Genomic DNA, 22537 nt, shown 5'->3' with positions numbered 1-22537 from the left:
TATACATTGAACCACATGTCATGTGAAAAGGATTTAATGATGTATTGTTGTGACATCATATTATAGTGTTTTCACTGCATGTCATAATAAATGAACTTGATGATACAGTGGATAGACTTGATATTGTGTGTGTTTGATGTCGTTGTTTAAAACGACAGAGTGACATGTTGTTTTGACGTCATCTTATAACGTCTGAACCCTCTGATTTATGAATATGACTTAATGAAATACAACTTCGACAACATATTATAGATTTTAGATTGAATATTATGTATACCCAACTATGTAATACATTGATTTGACATCATGTTATTGGTTTTTCACTACATATTATATCAAGTAGACGTAATGATATAAAAAATGGCCTTAATGGTATAGAGAATAGACCCATTGAATAAGGAATAAACTTGATATTATATATCAGTGACAATATGCTGCATATTTTATAGCCTTAAGACAGCTGCGGCGTTCCATAGAAAAGAAAGTGTCTGTTTTTACCAAAGTGGAAAGAAGGGGAGAATATAGCTCGACAACGGCTAAAAGGGGATGGCATGTGCTGTGTGTACAAAACATGACACGAAAGGTCCAATTGTTATGACAGCTTGCCCGAGTTATAAACTTGACAGCATTGTAAAGCTGAAAACTTTCGAAATCGCATAAAAAGTCTGATGAAGCATGTTTTGCAGTCAGATGCCATGAGAGAGAGAGAGAGAGAGAGAGAGAGAGAGAGAGAGAGAGAGAGAGAGAGAGAGAGAGAGAGAGATTTGAAACAATAAGGAAATGGAAACAGAATTTGAATATTGATATTTCAATTTTTCGAATAAATCGCAATGTGACCTGATATTTTTTTTCTTATAAAATAAACAACAAGTTATTCAATTATTTATGTAGGGGCCAGTGCTCGAGCTGGGCTTCGACATTTTCGCCAATGGCGAATTTATTTGAAAAATGGCAAAAAAAAAAAATGGAAGTGGCGAAAATCCCTTTTTGCAATAAATTGTATTTCAAAATCTGTCTTGTCAGTGACACATTATCGCCTGTTTGTTTATGCGGTCAAAATCTGTTTATTCAGTCAACGAGAGCGACCAGAAATCTCGCGTCGCTCCAGTGCACAAAGAGCTGGTCACGAAGACCAGATAATAGCCTCAGGTAATGTATGGCTGCAAAAAAAAAATCGATTATTATGTAATAAAAACGCGAGTATCCCTCTTTAGCGAGAAAGTAAACATTACCATAAACAGGTATTTTGGCGTCTTTATTGAAAATAATGGCAAATCCCTTGCAACGCTGAATAAGTGTGACACAAACTCAACATGATGCGAATTGTTTCTATGAAATTTAAAACATAGTAAAAAAAATTGCATATCAAAGTTGCTGCGTAAGAGGGAGGCAGTCTGAAATCCAATACACATAGTGTCTTTGTTTTGATTAATATATTTGCAGAAGTATCCAACATTTTAGCACTTTTTCTTCTTTTCACGTGAAACACGAAGAGATGTACTCCACAGGTGTTTTTCTCAGTTGTACGGGATATATTTAATCTCGCTAGAGAGGGATAATCGCGTTGTTTTTTTTAGAATATCTTGCTATAGGGGAAAGTGTTCCCAACCCGCTGAATAGGGTTGTTGTGATGATAGGAGATTCGGGGAAATAATTCTGTTGGCGTGGACAATTAGATGTCCGAGGCCATTAGTCACGAATGATTTAAAATAAATCTTTAAAATTGATATGTTTAGTACTGCTTCCATTTTAATTGTCTTATATAAAAGACTCATTAGATATTCATGGGACTCATCAAATTTTCGTGGGACTCAAGATGCTTATAAACCACGAGTCCGGGACTTGTCTTCAAGAATTTCTAGTGACAACCCTGATAATCGCGTTTTAGCGAGAATATCTCGCTATAAGGGGAAGTGTTCCCAACCTGTCAAACATGACATCAGATTTCATGAATAACATGAAAAGTTGATATTTCAAATTCTTATCATGCCAATATTGAACTGTTAGGGCTTAAAATGACAAACTTACAATAGCCATAAAATAACAATTAAGTTTATCTGTTTATAATACCCTGTTAGGCCTGCATACACTGCACTGTAGCTGTACTAGACTATTACTCACGGCTAGATTTCCCCAGTCGTCGTCGAAGGTATATCATATGCAGCCCCGTTGTCAATAATGCACATCTAATGAAAGTTTCAAGTTAATGCTGCTAAAACTAAATATGACACACATAACTATATTAGTGGTCAATAAAGTACGCCTACTACCGTTTTATCACAAGTTCCAAACTGACCAAAGTGTCAGAACATCATGGTCTTCCGTCATCTGGTTCTCCTAACTGAAGACCAGTTTACATTTCGAGAGTAAGCTAATCAACGCTACGTGCAGTCACAGACGATTTGAATAATACGTCCATAACGCGGTTGTCCAAATCGACAGCATAAATATAGACATGATATGAAATGGTTATTATAAACCAATCCGATTACCCAACTCATAAACATATGTGAAGACAGAATGAAAGAAATATATGCCATGATACATCGGACCTGGTTTTAGACACCACTGATGAAAATCTAAGAACAGTCAGATTTTATTTTTTACTGATAAAGCCTATCATATGCCTAATTAATGATATCATTATCATAAACATCCTTTATTTAAATTTATCACTTTTTTTAAATAAAAAAAAATCTTCAATTACTTATTTTGTATAATTTAGTATGAATCCCCCCCCCTCTCTCTCTCTCAAAATGATACATGGGATCTAACAAACACATTATTCGTAAAATGGAATAAAAAAAGTTTTTGTGACAATATTTCTGGTTCGTGGTATCTTTTGCATTACAGTGGAGTATTAATCATGTGTACTTATACTACCTTTACTATTATTACATGCAGTGCGGTTATGTACATGTATATATATATATATTTGTGTGTGTGTATTTCTGACTGTTTTGCATTAGGATACACGGTGGTACTTACGTACATGTAATACAAATAAGTATTATCATGTTCAAAATGTCTCGTGTATGAACATTCCTCATACTAATAGTGCATATTTTGCTCTTGTTTCGTTCTTTTCTTTTTATCATCATTTTTAAAAATAAACATTGCACATTGAAATGTTAACAATCATGTATGTTGTATGCCCGAGAGGGTTGTACAGTCTGTAGTCTGGAGAGTCCAAGACAATACTGCAGTAAAACCAGTCAAAAATACTCCAAAACTTTATTGAGTAAAGATGAAATGGTAAGAAAACTGAAAAGAAACAAAGAACACACTATTACAATTCAATCATGTACAAAAAATGAGATTAACCATACATACACAAATCAATGTAAGATTATGACAATAACTGGTGACCATACTTTTTAAATTCAGACAGCAATTCGCTTTAAAATTGTGTTAAAGCAAACAAACAATTGAAATATGATAATAGAAAATATAAGCGCATACACTTTTTCTCTGATATTCATAAATTCATGTAAAAAACTGTATATACCATCGATACAAAACCCCGCATCATAAACATCATCCATACACACATGTAAATGGCATAAAAATCCCTAAATTGTGTATGCATCAGGAAATATTCATATTTAAGGCTTGTTTAAATACTTCAAGAAATGCTAGTATGATAGCATTACAAAAAATCCAGATAATTTCACAATAACAGTTCCTTTCATATTTATCCCGAAATTTCTCTGATCCACAACCTAGTATACATATGCAAAACTGAATAGGTAAACAAGTTTCCATAACTTTGCAATCTAAATAAAAAACATCTAGATAAACACTTACGCTGTGCAGGAACAGTTTCAAGTGAACAAGACACTGAAGATCTACATTTTATGCAGGTAAACAGATACACGAGTGCTCAGGAGCACATGCTGCATATAACGTTTGTACTACGTTCTCAAAACATCAGATCGGAAAGAACTAAAAATCAAAATCCGGATAAATAATTCCGGTGACGGAACACTCCCCGTCTGATATCAATAGATATCACAATACAAAATCCAAAGTATCATATACATTACAAATAATGACTACACAATCATTCTGACAAAAGGAGAACAATGTCACTGACAGGTCTTGTGAAAACCTTTCTATCTAGTCCAGTGCGGACATCTACTTTACGGACCTTTTTATCGTCACTCAAAAAAGCTCGCACTACAATCCCCATGGGCCAATCATTCCTATCCAGCGATTTGTCTCTGAGGAGTACGACATCATCTTCCTTCACATTTCTGCGATTTTGCTGCCATTTATTGCGGTACTGTAGAGTTGGTAAGTATTCACGTTTCCATCGCGTCCAAAATTGGTCAACAAGGTACTGAATACACTTCCATTGCCTTTTGTAAAGATCCTTTGGATTAAAGTTATCCATCTCGAATCACCGCACAGTTTGATCCGTTTTCATGGTTAGAAGAGTGTTGGGCGTCAGAGGAAGTGGATTTCCTGGATCAGACGACACTGGTACTAAAGGTCTCGCATTCATGATAGATGAAACCTCTGCCATCAGTGTGGTTAGTACTTCATGTGTTAAATGCTTGACATCAAGAAGAAGAGGGTTGAGAATCCGACGTGCTACACCAATCATCCTCTCCCACACTCCACCCATGTGTGAGGAGTGGGGAGGATTGAACACCCAGTTGATTCTGTTCTCAATAAGATATTCTCTGACAGGTCGTGCCTCTATGCTAATGACGTTCGCGTTCAAGTCCTTTACAGACCCAATAAAGTTCGTTCCACAATCTGACCTTATCATCTTGACTTCGCCTCTGATGGCACAAAAGCGTCTTAATGCGTTAATGAAACACGAGGATGTCATCTCCTCCAGAATCTCTATGTGGACCGCACGTACAACTAGGCAGGTGATCATCAATGCCCATCGTTTGGAATTTGCTTGGCCACCACGCGTCTTTCTCGTGGAAATTGTCCAGGGCCCAAAAACATCCACACCGATGTTGGTAAATGGCGGTGCAATGTCAAATCTCTCAGCAGGTAAGTCCGCCATTCTTTGTTCTTCTTGACGGCCTCGTAATTTACGACGCTTGACACAGTGGTGTATATGAGAGGTAACAAACCTTTTGCTGCCTATCAGCCAAAAGCCAGCATTTCGAATAGCGCCCTCTGTCATTTGACGACCTTGGTGGTGAACCTTTTCATGATAGTAACGTACTATCAAACCAGATACATGATGCTTGGGAATGATGATGGGATTCGTTTGCATGAGGTTCATCTTAGCATTTCGAAGTCTACCACCTACACGCAGTACTCCAAGATCATCTAGATATGGGGAGAGAGAAAGTATAGTGCTCTGTCTCGGCAAAGGTAGTCCTGAATGTAATGCTTCTATTTCCTTTTGAAACATCTCATTTTGAAGGGTTCTGATGATGAAGATCTGCGACTCTTCTTCTGATACAGGGTTGTCATTGTGCACTACACCGTTCAATCTGGCTGAATTTTTAAGAATGCGAATCGCTTTCTTCAGATCTCTCCAATTTGAGAATTTCTCGAAATAATGACAACCTAATGTTACCTTCGTGCTCGTTTTCAAGGCTCGGACTTCTTTATCCTCTTCTGGTGAAACTAGTGGGAAAGAAGTATCTGAATCTACTTGACTTAGGAGTTTTCTAGGCGGTCCATTAAGCCACAAACTTTCTTGAAGGTTTCTAGCAGGTATAGAGCGTGTGGCTTCATCTGCTGGGTTTAGACCCGTAGGAACATATCTCCATTGTGCAGGTTTGCTAATTCTTCTGATCTTGTCGATGCGATTTCTGACATATACATGAAATCTCTTGGTTTCATTGTTTATGTATCCAAGTACGACTTTACTGTCTGAGAAAAATGTCACTTGATTCAGATCCAAGTCAAGTTCATCTTGAATAGTTTCATAAATTTCAACTCCCATCACAGCTGCGCACAATTCCAATCTCGGAATGGTATGGCCATGTTTTGGTGCCACTTTAGCCTTCCCGGTCACAAATGTCAAATGTTGCGTACTGTTTTTATCAAAAGTTCTCAGGTATGCTACTGTGGCGATAGCTTTTTCGGAAGCATCCGAAAATACGAGAAGATCCTTGGGATTCTTCCTTCCTGAAACTTGATGAATATAAGCCCTTGAGATGTTGACGTTTTCTAGAGAGATAAGACTGTCTCTCCAAGAATCAAATTTGACTAGCAAGTCATCAGACAGTGGTTGATCCCACTCTATTGGTTCTATCATTGCTTCACGTAACAGTAATTTCCCACCAATTGTCACTGGTGTCGCGAATCCAAGCGGATCATACAGTCCATTTACCACAGACAACAACACACCTCTCCTTGTGAATGGTTTTTCATTCAAGGATACACGAAAAGTAAATGTATCAAGCTGCAGGTTCCAACAAACTCCTAAACTACGTTGTAAGGGAAGATTGCCGTGGTCAAAGTCCAGGTCACGGAGTTCCTTGGCTAAGTCTTCTTTGTCGAAGGCTGACAAAACTTCATTGGAATTGGAGCAGATCTTGTGTAAACGCAAGTTGCCTTCTGCTTTTAGAGCTTCTTGTGTCCGCTTTAGGAGACTTATGGCTTCCTTTGAAGTCGGGAGTGAGATTAAGGCATCATCAACATAAATTTCTTATTGACAAACTCCCTCATGTCAGCGCCGTACTGCTTCTCTGCAAGCATAGCCGTCCTCCTTAGACCATAAGTTGCCACTGCTGGACTCGGGCTGTTTCCAAACACATGCACGCACATCCTGAATTCTACAATCTCATTGTCAATGTTATTGTCTTTGTGCCATAGGAAGCGAAGGTAGTTCCTATGTTCTCCTTCAACTTTGAAGCAGTAGAACATTCTCTGGATATCTGCCATCAATGCAATGGGTTCTTGACGAAAGCCAAGAAGTATTCCAATCAAACGGTTGGTGAGGTCGGGTCCTGACATCAGAACGTCATTGAGGGAAATATTATTGAATTTGGCAGATGAGTCAAAAACGCCTCGGATCTGATCTGGCTTTTGTGGGTGATATACCCCGAACAAGGGAAGATACCAGCATTCTTTGTCACTGTTAATCAAGGGGAGTGGCTCAGCATGCCCTTCCATGAATATCTTCTCCATAAACTCGGTGAAATGCTGCCTTTTCTGAGTGTTTTTACGGAGGCTGTCTGTCAGTATCCTTGCTCGTTTCATCGCCTGAGATCTGTTATTTGGTAATTTGGGTCTATTTTTCCGGAAAGGAAGAGGAGCTGTCCAGCTTCCGTCGCAGTCCTTTCGGAATTCACTATCCATAAGCTCTAAGAATTCGGAGTCTTCGATAGAAAACGCAATTTTTTCGTCTGTAGCTGTTTTCACAAAAATATCGGAGTTATTGCAGTTTGAATACTTTGTGGTATTAAACGACGCAGAATGCGCACAAGTGTCTAATCCGCTTTCTTTGAGATCCAGTACATTAACACACGGTTCAAACAAAGATGGTCGTCCATTTCCCAAAATGTGTACTTTGTTCACATTCACAACTTCTGGTCTGTGTGTTCCGCTGAGACAACTCTCACCAACAATAACCCAACCGAGACGAAGGCGTTGGGCGTAAGGTGTGGTCCTGGGACCAAGGCGTTGGTCTAAAACATGATGTGCCTCCATGAGATCTCTACCAATAAGAAGCAGAGTATCACTACCGTCATCCAAATTAGGAATGTATTTAGCAATGTCCTGAAGATGAGGATAAGATCTGGCGACGTCTGGTGTTGGAATCTCGGAACGAACATTCGGAATGTTGTTACACTCTATGAGAGTAGGAAGTTTAAGGTTGGTGCTGCCATCTAAAGACTGCACAACAAGACCTGTGGCACGTCTTCCTTTAGTAGGTACAGACCCCGCACATGATGTGAGGATATAATCCACTAATCTGCTCTTGACCTGCAGATCATCAAATAATTTTGATTTTGCAAGTGATCGATTGCTCTGGTCATCTATTATCGCATAAAGTTTCACTGCATTGTTGGGAAATCCTTCACAGTAGACATTAACGAGAACAGTTTTGGAACATGATCTGCTGACGCTACTGACATTTTTACAAATCTGTGTGCATTTGGTGTCTACAATGTCACCCCTTTTCTCTCCCTCCCCGCCGTCAGCTCTGGGCACTCCGAGGGATCTTACTTGCTGAAGTGTGCCATGTAAAGCAGAGGGATGTGTGTCACTGTTGCACTCGGTACACTTGATATCCTTCCGACAGTTCCTTTTAGCGTGTTTAGTTGATTCACAACATTTGAAGCAGATGCCATTTTCTTTCACAAATTTTCTTCTTTCTTCTAATGACTTGTTTCTAAAGACTCTGCAGTCATTTAATGGTTGCTTTGTGCGATGTAGAGGACACTCCTTGTCTGGTTCCTCGTGAACTTCCTGTTGAGAAATTGTTTTCTTCGCTGTCACGTGAAAGTTCTTTGTCTTGGAGACAAATGGTTTTTCTGTCGACGACTGAATTCCACCATACTGAAAGCTTGGATCGTTCTTCACCCTGCTTATGTCTCTCATAAATTCTACAAACACTGAAAAGGGTGGGAAAGACACATCGTTTCTCTTTATATAGTTCACGGCATGGTTTGTCCACTTCTCCTGGATCGAATGTGGCAGTTTGTTTAATACGGGTAAGATGCCTGCAGAGGAGTCAAAATATGCTAGAAGCAAAGCATATTTTTTATCTTCTTTAAGTGCTTCTACCTCACTCAAAACATCACAGAGTTCGTAAAGTCTTTTATTGTCTTTATCCGTCAACTTGGGTATGTTCGCGAGTTTCTGCTTTAAGGCAGATTCCACCATTTCTGGAGAGCCATATCTATCACTGAGACGTTCCCAGATTATGTGAAGACATCCTTTAGAATCATGGTAATTAGCGGTCTTGATGCTATTGGCATGTTTCGATGAATCTGGCCTAAGAACTTAATTAACAAATCTATTTCTTCTTATGTAGACACACTCAATTCTTTGGCGATATTTTGGAAAGTCATTTTCCATGCTGCAAAAGACTCTGCTTTATCATCAAAGTTCCTGAGTCTTGACATCAAAAGATCCTTCTTTAATAAGAAACGTGTGAATTCGGACAGTTGATTGTTTATTTCAATTGGAGCTGTCGTTAACATTGTTGGAGCTGAAAGGCCTCCTCTTTCGTAAATGTTGTTGGTAGGTGGCTCTATATCACAAGAATTTTCAGTACGGTGATGTGATGTTAAGTTTTCATCCTCAGGATCGGGTGTGAAATTCAACCTACGAGCCTCTACGTACTTAGCTGTTCTTTGTTGAGTGTTTTCTGATTCTCTAGGTAGTGCACAAATAACAGAACCACGTTCTTCCGCCTCAAGTTCAAGTGTGTGCAGTTCTGCGTCAACTTCCGCAGCTGCCTTCTTCTCTTCCAACAGTTTAAGTTCTGCCTCACATTCTTGTTTAGATCTTTCTATGTATGCCTTTTCTTTAGCCGCGGATAAGGTCTGTTGCTCTTCCAGCTGTGCTTTCCTTCTAAGTACTAGATTTTCTTCTTCAGCATATCTGACTCTCACTCTTGCTGCTTGAGCCTTAGCGCGTTTGAGGGCTACAACAGTGTCTACTTGTGATCCACTGGACCGAGACTTCCGAGATGTGACACGGGAAACAACTGAAGCTGTTTCTATTGCGATTTCCTTTAACTCACTAATGTTCCGAAATGCTTCTTCTACTATTACTGTTCTTTCATCGAACACAATAACCACATCTTTTAAGTAATTTTCACTCTCTTCTGTTTTTGTCCTTTGAAGAAAGTGCGTAAAGTCCTCTCTGATCAAACTGAGTTTCTCGTATGCTTGGTTGAGGTCTTCTTCTATTTTACACAGTGTAGGGAATTTGGTTTCTCTGTTGATTGTGCTGACTGACAAACCAATAGTCTTCCACAAGTCATCGAGCCTGGATTTGTATTTATCTACGGAGGATTGATATACACTTTGTCCCTTGTCGGTCAAAGTCCTTGTGGAGCGGAGATCTCCCTCTTCTTGTACCACTGGATCCATTCTGAGTAGCTTTTCTTACTGTACAGTCTGTAGTCTGGAGAGTCCAAGACAATACTGCAGTAAAACCAGTCAAAAATACTCCAAAACTTTATTGAGTAAAGATGAAATGGTAAGAAAACTGAAAAGTAACAAAGAACACACTATTACAATTCAATCATGTACAAAAAATGAGATTAACCATACATACACAAATCAATGTAAGATTATGACAATAACTGGTGACCATACTTTTTAAATTCAGACAGCAATTTGCTTTAAATTGTGTTAAAGCAAACAAACAATTGAAATATGATAATAGAAAATATAAGCGCATACACTTTTTCTCTGATATTCATAAATTCATGTAAAAAACTGTATATACCATCGATACAAAACCCCGCATCATAAACATCATCCATACACACATGTAAATGGCATAAAAATCCCTAAATTGTGTATGCATCAGGAAATATTCATATTTAAGGCTTGTTTAAATACTTCAAGAAATGCTAGTATGATAGCATTACAAAAAATCCAGATAATTTCACAATAACAGTTCCTTTCATATTTATCCCGAAATTTCTCTGATCCACAACCTAGTATACATATGCAAAACTGAATAGGTAAACAAGTTTCCATAACTTTGCAATCTAAATAAAAAACATCTAGATAAACACTTACGCTGTGCAGGAACAGTTTCAAGTGAACAAGACACTGAAGATCTACATTTTATGCAGGTAAACAGATACACGAGTGCTCAGGAGCACATGCTGCATATAACGTTTGTACTACGTTCTCAAAACATCAGATCGGAAAGAACTAAAAATCAAAATCCGGATAAATAATTCCGGTGACGGAACAAGGGTTCTAATTTGGAAAAAAAAATCATATTGTATTCTATTGGTTCGAATTTCCTCTCAAATCAAATAATATTTATTTATTTAAAGTCGGACATTACCATAAATCTACCGTTTTTTATTTTTTTTTCTAAAATGGTGAAGAATTAAATATTATCATCAAAAGTAATTTATTACATGGTTATTTCTTGTGTTTAGAACAACATTGCACTCTACATTGAAGACAAGTTTGATCACATCATGAAATCAATGTAAATAAAAACTCGGAGTAATTAACGTTACAGTCGTTCATATAATCGTTCAAAGGAGGGTTATATATATGTGAATATCAATATGTATTATGTGCATTTATCATTTCCCTTGCATGTTTACTAACATTTTTCTCCCCACTAACTATCATCCACAGTGTATAGGTACCTGACGTACCACGCCTTTTTCCTTTTAGCGCATGTCCTGTTAGTTTACCGAGCTGCTTGATAAAATTATCATTAAACTGCTTGTTTAAATGTATAAATTTTACTTCGAACATTTTACATTATCTTTTCATTAATAATAACAACGTTAAATGAAGCTGTGAATACTTACATATCGACTCGAAGGTTTTACATCATTTCCGCCATATGAATGCGCGCGCATACGGGCGCGTCGGAAATATTCATGTGTGTTAATGGCAGACTGATAAAACTGTGTGACTGTCTAACACACAATCACATTTTACCTTCCATCAGAGGACTTTTACCAAATTTCACCAAATGATAGATATGGACATTTTATGACAATCCCGACAATTTTCTTCCGAGGACGCGATTTTTTCTCGGACTATTGGTGTTTTTTCACATCATAGTCCTCGGGAGATGGGTAAAATCAACACACACACACACACACACACACACACACACACACACATTCGGGGGTAAAAGTCGCAAAGTGTATGGATCCGACACTGTCTAGAGCTACAATATGATATTGTGCCTTTCATCAACATGTACTCACAGTATTGAATCACAATCCCTATAACCATTCATTTACTTGTGCATGCGCAATCTGATTTGTCTCCCACAGCCACGGTAACGTGCTATACTGTAGATTCCAGTCCATGCATAAAGATCGCGTCATCAAGCCCAAAGGAAACGTACAGTTGTGCATACGCAGGCTGACTTTTCCCCATAAGATCCTGTTTAATCACGGTTATATATTTTCTTCAGGGTTCATACAATAAACAGTTGGGCAAACATAGACCCCTGGAGAGGTTGGATCAGGTGTCTACGAGGAGTAAGCATCCCCCGTTGACCGGTCACACCCGCCGTTAGCCATATATCTTGATCAGGTAAAAGGAATAATCCGTAATCAAATCAGTAAAGAATGGCCTAACAATCGGTATGAAGCAAGTCAGACAGCACTCGACCCATTGATAGGCTGTATTTGTAAATTAGATCGTTATAACGACCATAGAATTTGCGAACGCTGACTTTAAAGTAGACAGTTGACCCTCTTGTAACATGAACTTGTTTGTCAGTAGTGTGCTTGACCAATCTGATGGGACTTGACTAGGCAGTGGCTGCGTGAAATTCTGGGAATTTGGTTTTAAGGTCATTCACTTTACTGATCATGAAATTTGATTGCTGTTGTTTTGTTTGTTTTACGTCCAGTCGAAACATTTTCCCTCATATTGAGACGTCACCAGCTGTAGGTGAAGTACCATATATACTAGCGGAAAAAAGAAACTGTGCATTATCTAATATATGAAAAAAAAATAATAAAAAATAACAATGAACAAATTTAATTCTTTGTAATACTGTTAACAAATGTATTCGATAAAACATTTCATAATCCATTAATGTTAACATCGAATAACGTCAATTTCAGCACACTCGAAAGATACTGGTATTCGAACTTGAATTAACAAAGTTAATAACGCGTGTGACCACCATTTGCACTCACGCATGCTTGACAACAGCGCCTCATTGATGCCACTAAAGTGTTTAGAAATGCTTGAGGGATGTTGTTCCAGATGTTGGTTAAAGCCTGATCTAAATCAGCTAATGTCACTGGCTGATTTGGTAAACGGCGTAGACGTCGTTCCATTGCATCCCAGACGTGCTTGATCGACGATAAATCGGGGGAAACAGCTGGCCAAGGCAAGACATCGACATTCTGTTGATTAAAAAAAAACTCTGACTACACGTGCAACATGTGACCTTGCGTTGTCTTGCTGCAGAGTGATCCGATTTTGCTGTCTCTGTATGAAGGGTATCACATGGCGCTGAATAATTTTGTCTCGATAGCGTACGCCGGTGAGATTTCCATTAACAATTTGTAGAGGGGTCCTTCCACGTGATGTTATTCCACTCCACACCATAACGCTACCTCCACCGAATTTTCGACGTTGCACAACACAAGCGTCCTGGCACCGCTTCCCAACGCGACGATATACTTTACAACGGCCGTCACTGTTATTCAAATGAATTCTGGATTCATCAGTGAACATATTATTGACCCAGTCCTGTATTCTGAATCACAGATGTCATCTGCACCACACAAGTCTAGTGATACGATGACGTTGAAGCAGTTTGGGCGCACCGCTGGACGTCTTGGTCTGATGTTGTGCTAGCGCAGACGATTACGCACAGTTCTTGGACTGATTGGTCGAAGTCCAGGAATGCTACGAGCAGTCAAACTTGCTGTCTGGAAACGATTTCTCAGGTGCACAAGTCTAATGTGGTTGTCCTGTCGACGCGACGTCACACGAGTACCCCCAGAACGTGGTCGATCCCGAGTGTTACCAGATTGTTGGAAACGTCTCCATAATGACTGGATGGTGTTCCGATGAACTCCAAAGTGTCTTGCTACGATATTTTGCGCCATACCAGCTTGAAGCATCCCAGCAGAACGATTACGTTGATTTTCGCTGAGTCGGGCATGGCAGAAGGATAAATTTTGTCAAAACTAAAGCGCTTTCCTTAACGAATAGTGTCCAAACAAACCTTTTACACTTCTTACTCCAAACAGTATTGACCAGTAAAACTCGTGCGTACGGACACTTAAATATATAGAAAAATTATAATAAATTTTATAATGAGTTTCTTTTTTCCGCTAGTATAGTTGGAAAAGAGTAAAAAATATGTAAAATCAATTTATATAGTAGATTTTGTTTTATGAAATATCAATTTATATAGTCAACTTCCCATATTTATTTAGCAATATTCCTTTATCACCTGCATAATAATGCCGATGTCAGCGGGACGACAGAGCGCATGTGATGGCAGTCATGATCACAGGTCGACCAGGAAAGCGACAAAATTTGAGTATTTCGCTTGGTTTTAATCAAATCATATTTATTGCATAAAAATGTACCATTCATGGAAACTAATGTGCCAATTGTGTGAATAAAATATGGACTATGATAAATTGGACTAGGTGTAATGCTTTCTAGCTCTCAGAAATTCTTTTACCGTGAATTGGTAAATTATTGAATATCAAATATAAAACTGATTCTATAGCAATATTTGCCGTATTTGCCTGGGGGTAATTTGAAGGTCCATCAAATGGAGTGATTTCTGATCAATATGTGATATCATCTATAACACTGAGAGTAAAGTTGTGTATAATATTAAAACTGCAGTCACTTACAGGTCAGGAATAAGAAAAATCCGCTTTAGGGTTACAGCGAACTTTGCTAGCTTCCATACAGAAATAAATCATAGCCATCAACCACCGGTCCATTTTGTCTGATTGTCTGCATTTAATGAACATGAACTCTGGTCCTATTAGATCACTATTTTGCATGAAGCTGTAGACTGGTTCTTGTTTCGTGGTACTGTGCAGTCCTGTAACAGAAGTCTGAAGTAGGCCACCTTTAATCACAGTCATGAAACCTGAAACCATGAAACCTGAAATCATGAAAAAAAAAGTCATGGAACCTTGGACTAACCATAGTACAGTCAGCGAGGTGTGAAATTACCATAATAAATACCGTCATTGACTGTAAATTCTTACTCTGATTGTGAGTTTTCAGACCTGAATATTCCCATTTTCACATTACCCATAATTCAATTTATTACGTCATTTTACAGGAAGTAGTGTATTTTCGTTTTAAACGCGTTTAACGTACGCAGACAATTGTAATACTTCCCGAGTGTTTTATAGTAGTCTCCTCTGTTTAAAATGTCGGGTCAACAAACGGTCAGCTGACAACTCCATGCAAACTAGATGACCACATGTAAGAAAAACCATTCCATTCTATGATTGATTGAGACTGAGTGTACGGTTACACACCGAAGACAAAGTAACACATATATAGTTGATCTCATTTTGAATATCGAGAGGCAATGCTCCTAAATCCTCAACGAAACACAAAAACTGTCTGGCGATTTTAGCAGAATTTCCTCATAAATCTATTTACAGTAATTTGTGGCAGTTAAATCTTCCTGACTTCTGGACAAATTGCCGGAGAATGAGCCAGACTTACTTTGTCCAATCCGATAAATCTCAAGATGGCGGGCCAATAATTCTGTATTCTTTGTTTTCGGGATGCTGTATAAGCAACATATTAGAGAAATATGATACAAAGCAGTTTAGTAGACAACGCTCTGAGCTTGGAGGGACCTTTCATAATTGTTTTTAGATATTTGTTAATTCTAATAAGCATCTGATATTAGTGATTTTATATTACATTTATCATTACTGGTTTATTAATCCCGTGGGGATCCGGTTTAGAATTTATAACTGTGAGGAAGTATACAGTGGAAGTATTTGCCAGTAGCAAACATACGTTTCTGTTCCGTTAGGTACTCAGAAATCATTTTTAAATTGTAAAATGAGTAATTTTGAAACTCAGTAAAGCAAGATTCCACACAATTACTTTTATAGACTGAACTTCAGAATTTTACAGTGGTGTTATCTACTGAATAGAGAGATGGTCAGACCACATCTGTTCATGCATGTACATACAGGTAACAAGTACGCCTTTGATTATTCATTCGCTATTAACCAGTTCTTATTTGATTTGTTAACATTGATTTGTTTCTACTTAGTTTTTATTAGTTATTTCATACTTACTATGTCCAGAGTAGGTGACCGCGGCGACTACACTGTTTCTGCATCATTTGATCGAAATATCAGAGCCTCGACATGGATCTATCTAAACATTCTACATCCCAACTTCTTACAAAATAATTCCCTACGATCCACAATGAAAACCCTTCACCAATGCGTCTATGGGACAATGGATTGCATGTTTCTTCGTGTCCGCGGTGGTCTAGAGGTAGAGCGTTCGCCCTGCTTGCGGAAGGTCGGGGTTCGAATCCCGGCCGCGACAGACCTAAGTCATTAAAACCTGTAGTGACAGTCCCACCGCTAAACGCTCGGCATCAGTTGTCAATGTCACGTGTCAATATCACGTGTCCTTGGAGATGACATTAAAAACTGATGTTCCCAAACTCCCCGTCGAGGCCTCATTACATCACCTACGAATAGACCTCTCCTATGTGACGCAGCACAATATACAGATTTGTATATTGTGAGTCCGCGATTATCACGCAGGCAAATAACACTATAGAAGTAGTTAAACGTTTGAAGATATTGACATTAAGAGCATTAATACAAAAGTATGGATTTTATCTTAAACATAGAATGATCAAAAGATCATTAAAAAGTAGGGAGACTCCGTTCAAATTATTGTGTAAAGTAATGAACTTGATGTTTACGTTCTTGTTTTGAATGTTGTTTACGTTTGACGTTATGTTTTTTCGTCATTCTACAGTATACGCGACCTACGAAATCGCTATCCCATAATGCCTAAGTGGAAGAGTTTGGTTTGTAAGCAAACGAACTCTGGCGGAAGTTTGTGGATGTTCCGTGCCGCAGTAGGTGTGGCACGATAAAGAACCATCACTGCTCAATGACCGTAAGCGCAGAGCATAGGCCTAAATTTGAAGCCCTTCACTGGTCTTGATGAAGTCTACATATAAGTGAAAAAGTCTCGAGAGGGACGCTAAACAATATACAATCAATCAATCAATTCCTCGTGGCTATAAACAAGTCCTATAACTCCGTAAGGACAAAGTCGATAAAACTGAAAATAAAAAGGGGTCTTCCTCCGACTAATCAAAGTATTGAGCATAATTTTTTTTGAAAATCTCCCTAAGGAAACTGAAGTTATCACATATCACAGAAAGTGTTGACAGACAGACAGACAGAAGGACGGACGGACAGACAGACAGTGATTATTATAGGACACCTGTCATAATGATAAGTAATGTACAGACAAACAGACAGTGATTATTATAGGGCACCTGTCATAATGATAAGTAATGTGAGATATGTAAGGTCCTTCTAAAGCTTCTGTACGCAGGCGCGTAGTTACCTAGCACAGAGAGAGAGAGAGAGAGAGAGAGAGAGAGAGAGAGAGAGAGAGAGAGAGATTTGCCATAAAATGTTTATGCCTAAAAAATAACTGCATTATATAGTCCTGGTTTATGAATTAATCTGCATAATGATGGCCAATCAGTCAAATGTAAAGTCCTTTTTGAATTTCAAATTCAAATCATTAACATCATGTAAAATATCACTTTAATGTACATCATATAAATATATAAAACATCATATATATATATATATATATATATATATATATATATATATATATATATATACAGTAAAATATCTGTATCTCGAATATGGTTTATCTCGAATACCCCGCTTGAGTCGAAGTCGACCGCCGGTGCCGGCCGTTTTCCCTATATAAATTATTTTAAAAACTTCTGATATTTCGAACACGGTAATCTCGAATACTCCGCTTATGTCGAAGTATTTTCAAGGTCCCATACCCTAAATTCACCTGGTTTATCTCGAAGTGCAGTCAATTTTCTGCTCAGCTTACCATACCTGGCGTCGTTAAGTCGCACATTCACACCCGCAGCTACATCAATTATAATTAATGACCGCTAATCCACGCTCGCCTTTTCCGAGTAGACCCAGGTCGCAATAAATGGTTCAACAGCTTGGGTGATTAGTGAAGCCTTTCAATATTATGGCTAAAGTTCACCGCCAATTATGACCTAACACACCCGATTCCAGGGATGGTGTTTTGAAAGACACACGCTCTATCATTAACATGTGGGTTAGATAAACGCACAAAATCTTCGAAGTTCGCTTGAAGGTAATGCTCTTAATAACGATAATGCATTTAATAATACACACTTCATCATTAAAACTAGTACAGAGAAAACACGAAAATTTCTTTAATAAACATTTAAAAGTTTTTTTTTTTTTTTTTAAATCCGTCTTTTTTGTTTCTTACGTGATAAGTTCTTTCAACGCAATAACTACATCTCAGTCGAGCCTGGACATCAGTAAACTTAAAATAAGCATACAGGCACGATCATCTTAATTTTGAAAGACATTGTGAATTCAATTGGATGTTTATATATATTTAAAAAACGAAATGTTTGTCTTTGAAATTCCACAATATTAATTTATCAACTTGTATTAAACTATAAGAAACGGCAACGGGGTTTTTGTTTATAATGCAAATCGCATACTATGCATCAAATATCCTCCTTCAAAACAAAAATATCCAAGATCAATTTTGGATATCTCGAACCCCCGGATATCTCGAAGTTTTTTCGAGGTCCCTCGGACTTCGAGATAGAGATATTTTACTGTATATATAAAGTGTATCTATATATATATATACATGTAGTAGACAGATTAGGATAATCGATATTCTTTGTTATCAGTAACATTTAAAATATATATACCAGTCAAAACCAATGTAAAGTCACTTCAGGTACACACGGTGAGTTGGCATGATAAAACACTACAATGATTGATCGTATATTGTTTAACGTCCCTCTCGAGAATCTTTTATTTATAATATGGAGACGTCACTATTGCTGGTGATGTGCTGCAAAATTTAGGCCTATCTCGACGCTTACGGCCTTTGAGCAGGGAGAAATCTTTATCTTGTCACATCTGCTGTGACACGGGGCCTCGGCTCTTGTGGTCTCATCCGAAGGACCACCCCATTAATTAGTCGCTTCTTACAAGCAAGGGGTACTGAGGACCTATTCTAACCCGGATCCTCACGTGAAAAAAAAAGTTTAGAAAATAATTTTTTGAATTCCGTGGGGTTTGAATAATGACGAGAAACCCGGTTTCTATGCACAGAAATGGGCTATTTCATTGGCAAAACCCAGGAGCTTCCGGGAGGTTTGCCTCAAGGCGGCCCCCAGACCCCTTGTCATACTTTGTGTACACATATTGTTTTCTTTCTGACTACGCGCCTGGTATAGTCCTCTATATCAGTCCAGTCACTGCAACACACACAATAAACGTTGGTACTCATTTAAAGAAAACACTGTAATATAATTGTGTTCTTAGAATGCTTTATAGAAGTAGTTCCAAAAGGGAGTTCTTTGAATTGTTGATTGCAGAAAATTTGCAATTTCGTCCCAAGGAAGGAAATCGTCCCTAATTCGTAATGGTTTACCTACTTCCGTTCAACAGGGACAACACAGAGCGTATCTGAAATTAATAAATCAGCATTCAACTCAGTCCTTTAAAATCTCCGCTGTACTAATGGAATTCAACATTTTCCCCGCATTTAAAGACTGCAACTGCATTATACCTTAGAATAGACCAAAGGCCACGTTTGCATGCTTACAAGAATCTTATGCTAATGTTTCAGATGTTTTCAAGCATTGACAAATAGCTGATAATTATAGAAATGGAGGAACGAAAAAGGCGAATGATTTTAATGCTACTGTAAGACATTTTTCCGCATCCGCATAATACTTGGATATTTTTATTAAAAATGAATATTAACGACAAACTAACAACTCAACTTTATGACAAACGGGATGATTTCAACTTCTTCATCGTCATCTTCCCATATTTATGTAGCAATATTCCATTATCATATGGAGATTATACATGTATCTCTCAACTGATGGTATACGAAAGAGCCTGATCTGCGTATGATCAGTTTTTAAATCGAGGCAGGCTACTAACAAATTGTTTTTTCAATGAACTGCTTTAGTTAAATGATATTTATTATGGGGAAATGAATATTTTTCAAATGATGTAAAGTTTAGATTTTCAGAGCAGTTCAGAAGTTTATTAAGAACTCTAACATATTTTAATCGGAAGATATCATAATTTTAAAATATGTTTAGCATTTCATGCCTGATTATGTACTTACATGAACCTAAACATATATTGTATATTCTCATAAATGTATAATATAACGAATATTATATTTTCTGTGGTACGACAATCTTTATTTGTACATGTATAACATAATATATTTTGTATACGGGAGAGGTTTTCTAAGTTGCTAGAACGTGTAAGCAATCTTTTTGTATATTTATATAATAAAATATCTTCAAAGCAAATCAAATTGTACATGTATCTCTCAACTGATGCTATAAGCAAGAGCATGATCTGCGTATGATCAGTTTTTAAATCGAAGCAGGCTAATAACAAACAAAATGATGTTACATGGGTTTCAACAGTCTCGTTTAAATTGAGGGTTTCGCAAATTCTATGATCGTTATAATGATCTAGATTGTCAATACAGCCTATTAATGGGTCAAATGCTGTCTGACGTGTTTCATATCTATTGGTAGGCCGTTCTTGGCACACTGATTAAGACTAAAGATTGCTTCGTTTACCTGATCAAGGCATAGGACCTACAACGGGTTTGATCGGTCGGCAGGGGATGCTTACTCCCCCTAAGGACTTAATCCCACCTCTGGTATATCCAGAGGTCTGTGTTTGCCCAACTCTTTATTTTATATTCCTGATAGGAGGTATAAGATTGATCACTATTCATTGTCTTCACCTTTCGTATTGTAGATATTTTTCTTATCCAATCAAATAAGGACATATTGTAGATACTTTTGTAATCCAATCAAATACCCGGTAACGAGATATATTGTAGATACTTTTCTTATCCAATCAAATAAGGACATATATTGGAGATGTTATTTTAATCCAATCAAATAACGAGATATATTGTAGATACTTTTCTTATCCAATCAAACACGTTTGCGTGTCTTGTAATTCTTTATCATTCTAATATAAATGTTTTCCTTACTGGATACATACAAATTAAAAACAAAGACATCTCATTTCAATCAATGTCAGACGCCAAGTGTAGAGAAACACACTCGTTACCCATGATTCATTCTGACTATGCACGCTTTCAAGGTGGAAAATCATTATATTCTAACAAGACGCTTTTGAACCGTATGCAATAAAAATGCCAAAAAGTAGCCATATCCGATCCTAACACGAATATCCTTGTACTTTGATCTATTAACGGACCATGGTAATTCGTTATTCTAATGTCAAAAAGCGTGTTTTCTTCAATCAATCGTAAAAGCACAGTGATGACTCGATCAAAGACATGGCATTAACTCGTTCTATTTCATACCATACGACGAATGCTGGCTCAGTGCTAATCCACAGCCCTGACCAGTTTCTATACAATGCACTAATGGAATTGACAGCTAGGCAAGTGGAAACATTTATAGAAAAAGCGAAAGATTGTAAACAAACATAATGTAACAGAGTGCCCATTCTCGGAAGAATATCAATAATGTATCGGCATGTTGGAGATCATGATTGTTGAGTCGTTGACAAAGCTTTGTGATATAAAAATTGAATATATTTTGTCTCTGAAAAAAAAAATGTTTTGGAGATTTATGGAATTGGCGCCAGGATTTTATGGTTTTCATTTAAGTGTTAGTAAAAAGTACGAGTATATAATATATGTCGATGGTGGCGTTTTTAAAAGCACTAGTACATGTATCAAAGTGTGGTATATTTGTTAGAGAAATCAACTAAGCTTATTGCGGGGTATGTATGTTTGATCGGTCCTATAAAGAACCACTCAGTAACAACTTGGAAGTAAATTTGCCATTATCTTTCTCCTACCTCTACGATTTGGCGATAACACAAAAGTATATATTTCAACACCTTATAACATTGGGGAATTTAAGCGTGATGTTGGGTGCACGTTTTCATGTTGTTTGATTGCCGTTCAAATGTATGAGAAATGGAGATGTAGTCTGAATCAGGATGGTGAAGAAAAGTTCTCCACTGTCCTTTTAATTCAATATTTCTGACTATTACCTACTCCTGTATGTCGTGACGTATGGAGGGAGTCTGAGCGTAGGCCATTTTGAAAATTTTAAGAGGGAATTCACAACACCAGCTGGTGTCACCACTTTGCCTGCCTTTTACAATTTTATTCACAGATCTAGCCTCTTAACGCGAAGGTTCAGTAACCGAATGCTTATTCTTCAAGTTGATCATAAATACGTTGATCCCGATTGGAATTTCGTGTATTTGTGTGCTAACGTCATGCGCAAAGAAATCGAATCGCGAGGAGGCGATCTAATTCAGAGTGATGCTTCATTTGTCGGAGTTAGTCCGTTTAAACGGTGATAACATCATATTAGTCATGATTAACTTGTAGAATGGTTATCCGATTACTGAATGCTCGTGTCTCGGCAGTTAGACCTGCGAATTAAAGTAGTTAAAGGTAGGCAAAGTAGCGAGAGCAGCTGGTGTTGGTGAATTCCCACATTTTAATACGGCCTCCGATGACTCTCTCCTGCACACGTCACAATATAACGTCAGAAGAATCTCGGATTACGTCAC

At 37.7% G+C, this 22537-nt stretch overlaps 2 protein-coding genes across 2 annotated transcripts; both read right to left on the bottom strand.

Moving 5' to 3' along the window:
- Positions 1-4402: 4402 nt before the first annotated feature.
- On the bottom strand, positions 4403-6238 carry LOC130047578 (uncharacterized). The gene has a single exon (XM_056142899.1). The coding sequence runs from the start codon at positions 6236-6238 to the stop codon at positions 4403-4405; it is 1836 nt and encodes a 611-aa protein (XP_055998874.1).
- A 368-nt stretch (positions 6239-6606) lies between these two features.
- LOC130047577 (uncharacterized) lies at positions 6607-8814 on the bottom strand. Its single transcript, XM_056142898.1, has one exon. The coding sequence runs from the start codon at positions 8812-8814 to the stop codon at positions 6607-6609; it is 2208 nt and encodes a 735-aa protein (XP_055998873.1).
- Between the last annotated feature and the right edge of the window lie 13723 nt (positions 8815-22537).

The sequence above is a fragment of the Ostrea edulis genome, chromosome 7, assembly GCF_947568905.1.
Source record: "Ostrea edulis chromosome 7, xbOstEdul1.1, whole genome shotgun sequence".
Classification (NCBI taxonomy): Eukaryota; Metazoa; Mollusca; class Bivalvia; order Ostreida; family Ostreidae; genus Ostrea; species Ostrea edulis.
This window is presented reverse-complemented; position numbering and strand designations above follow the sequence as displayed.

Bases quoted from the DNA above. Each gene is read 5' to 3' on its own strand.
- LOC130047578 (XM_056142899.1), bottom strand. From the start codon at position 6,238: ATGATAGAACCAATAGAGTGGGATCAACCACTGTCTGATGACTTGCTA.
- LOC130047577 (XM_056142898.1), bottom strand. From the start codon at position 8,814: ATGGTGGAATCTGCCTTAAAGCAGAAACTCGCGAACATACCCAAGTTG.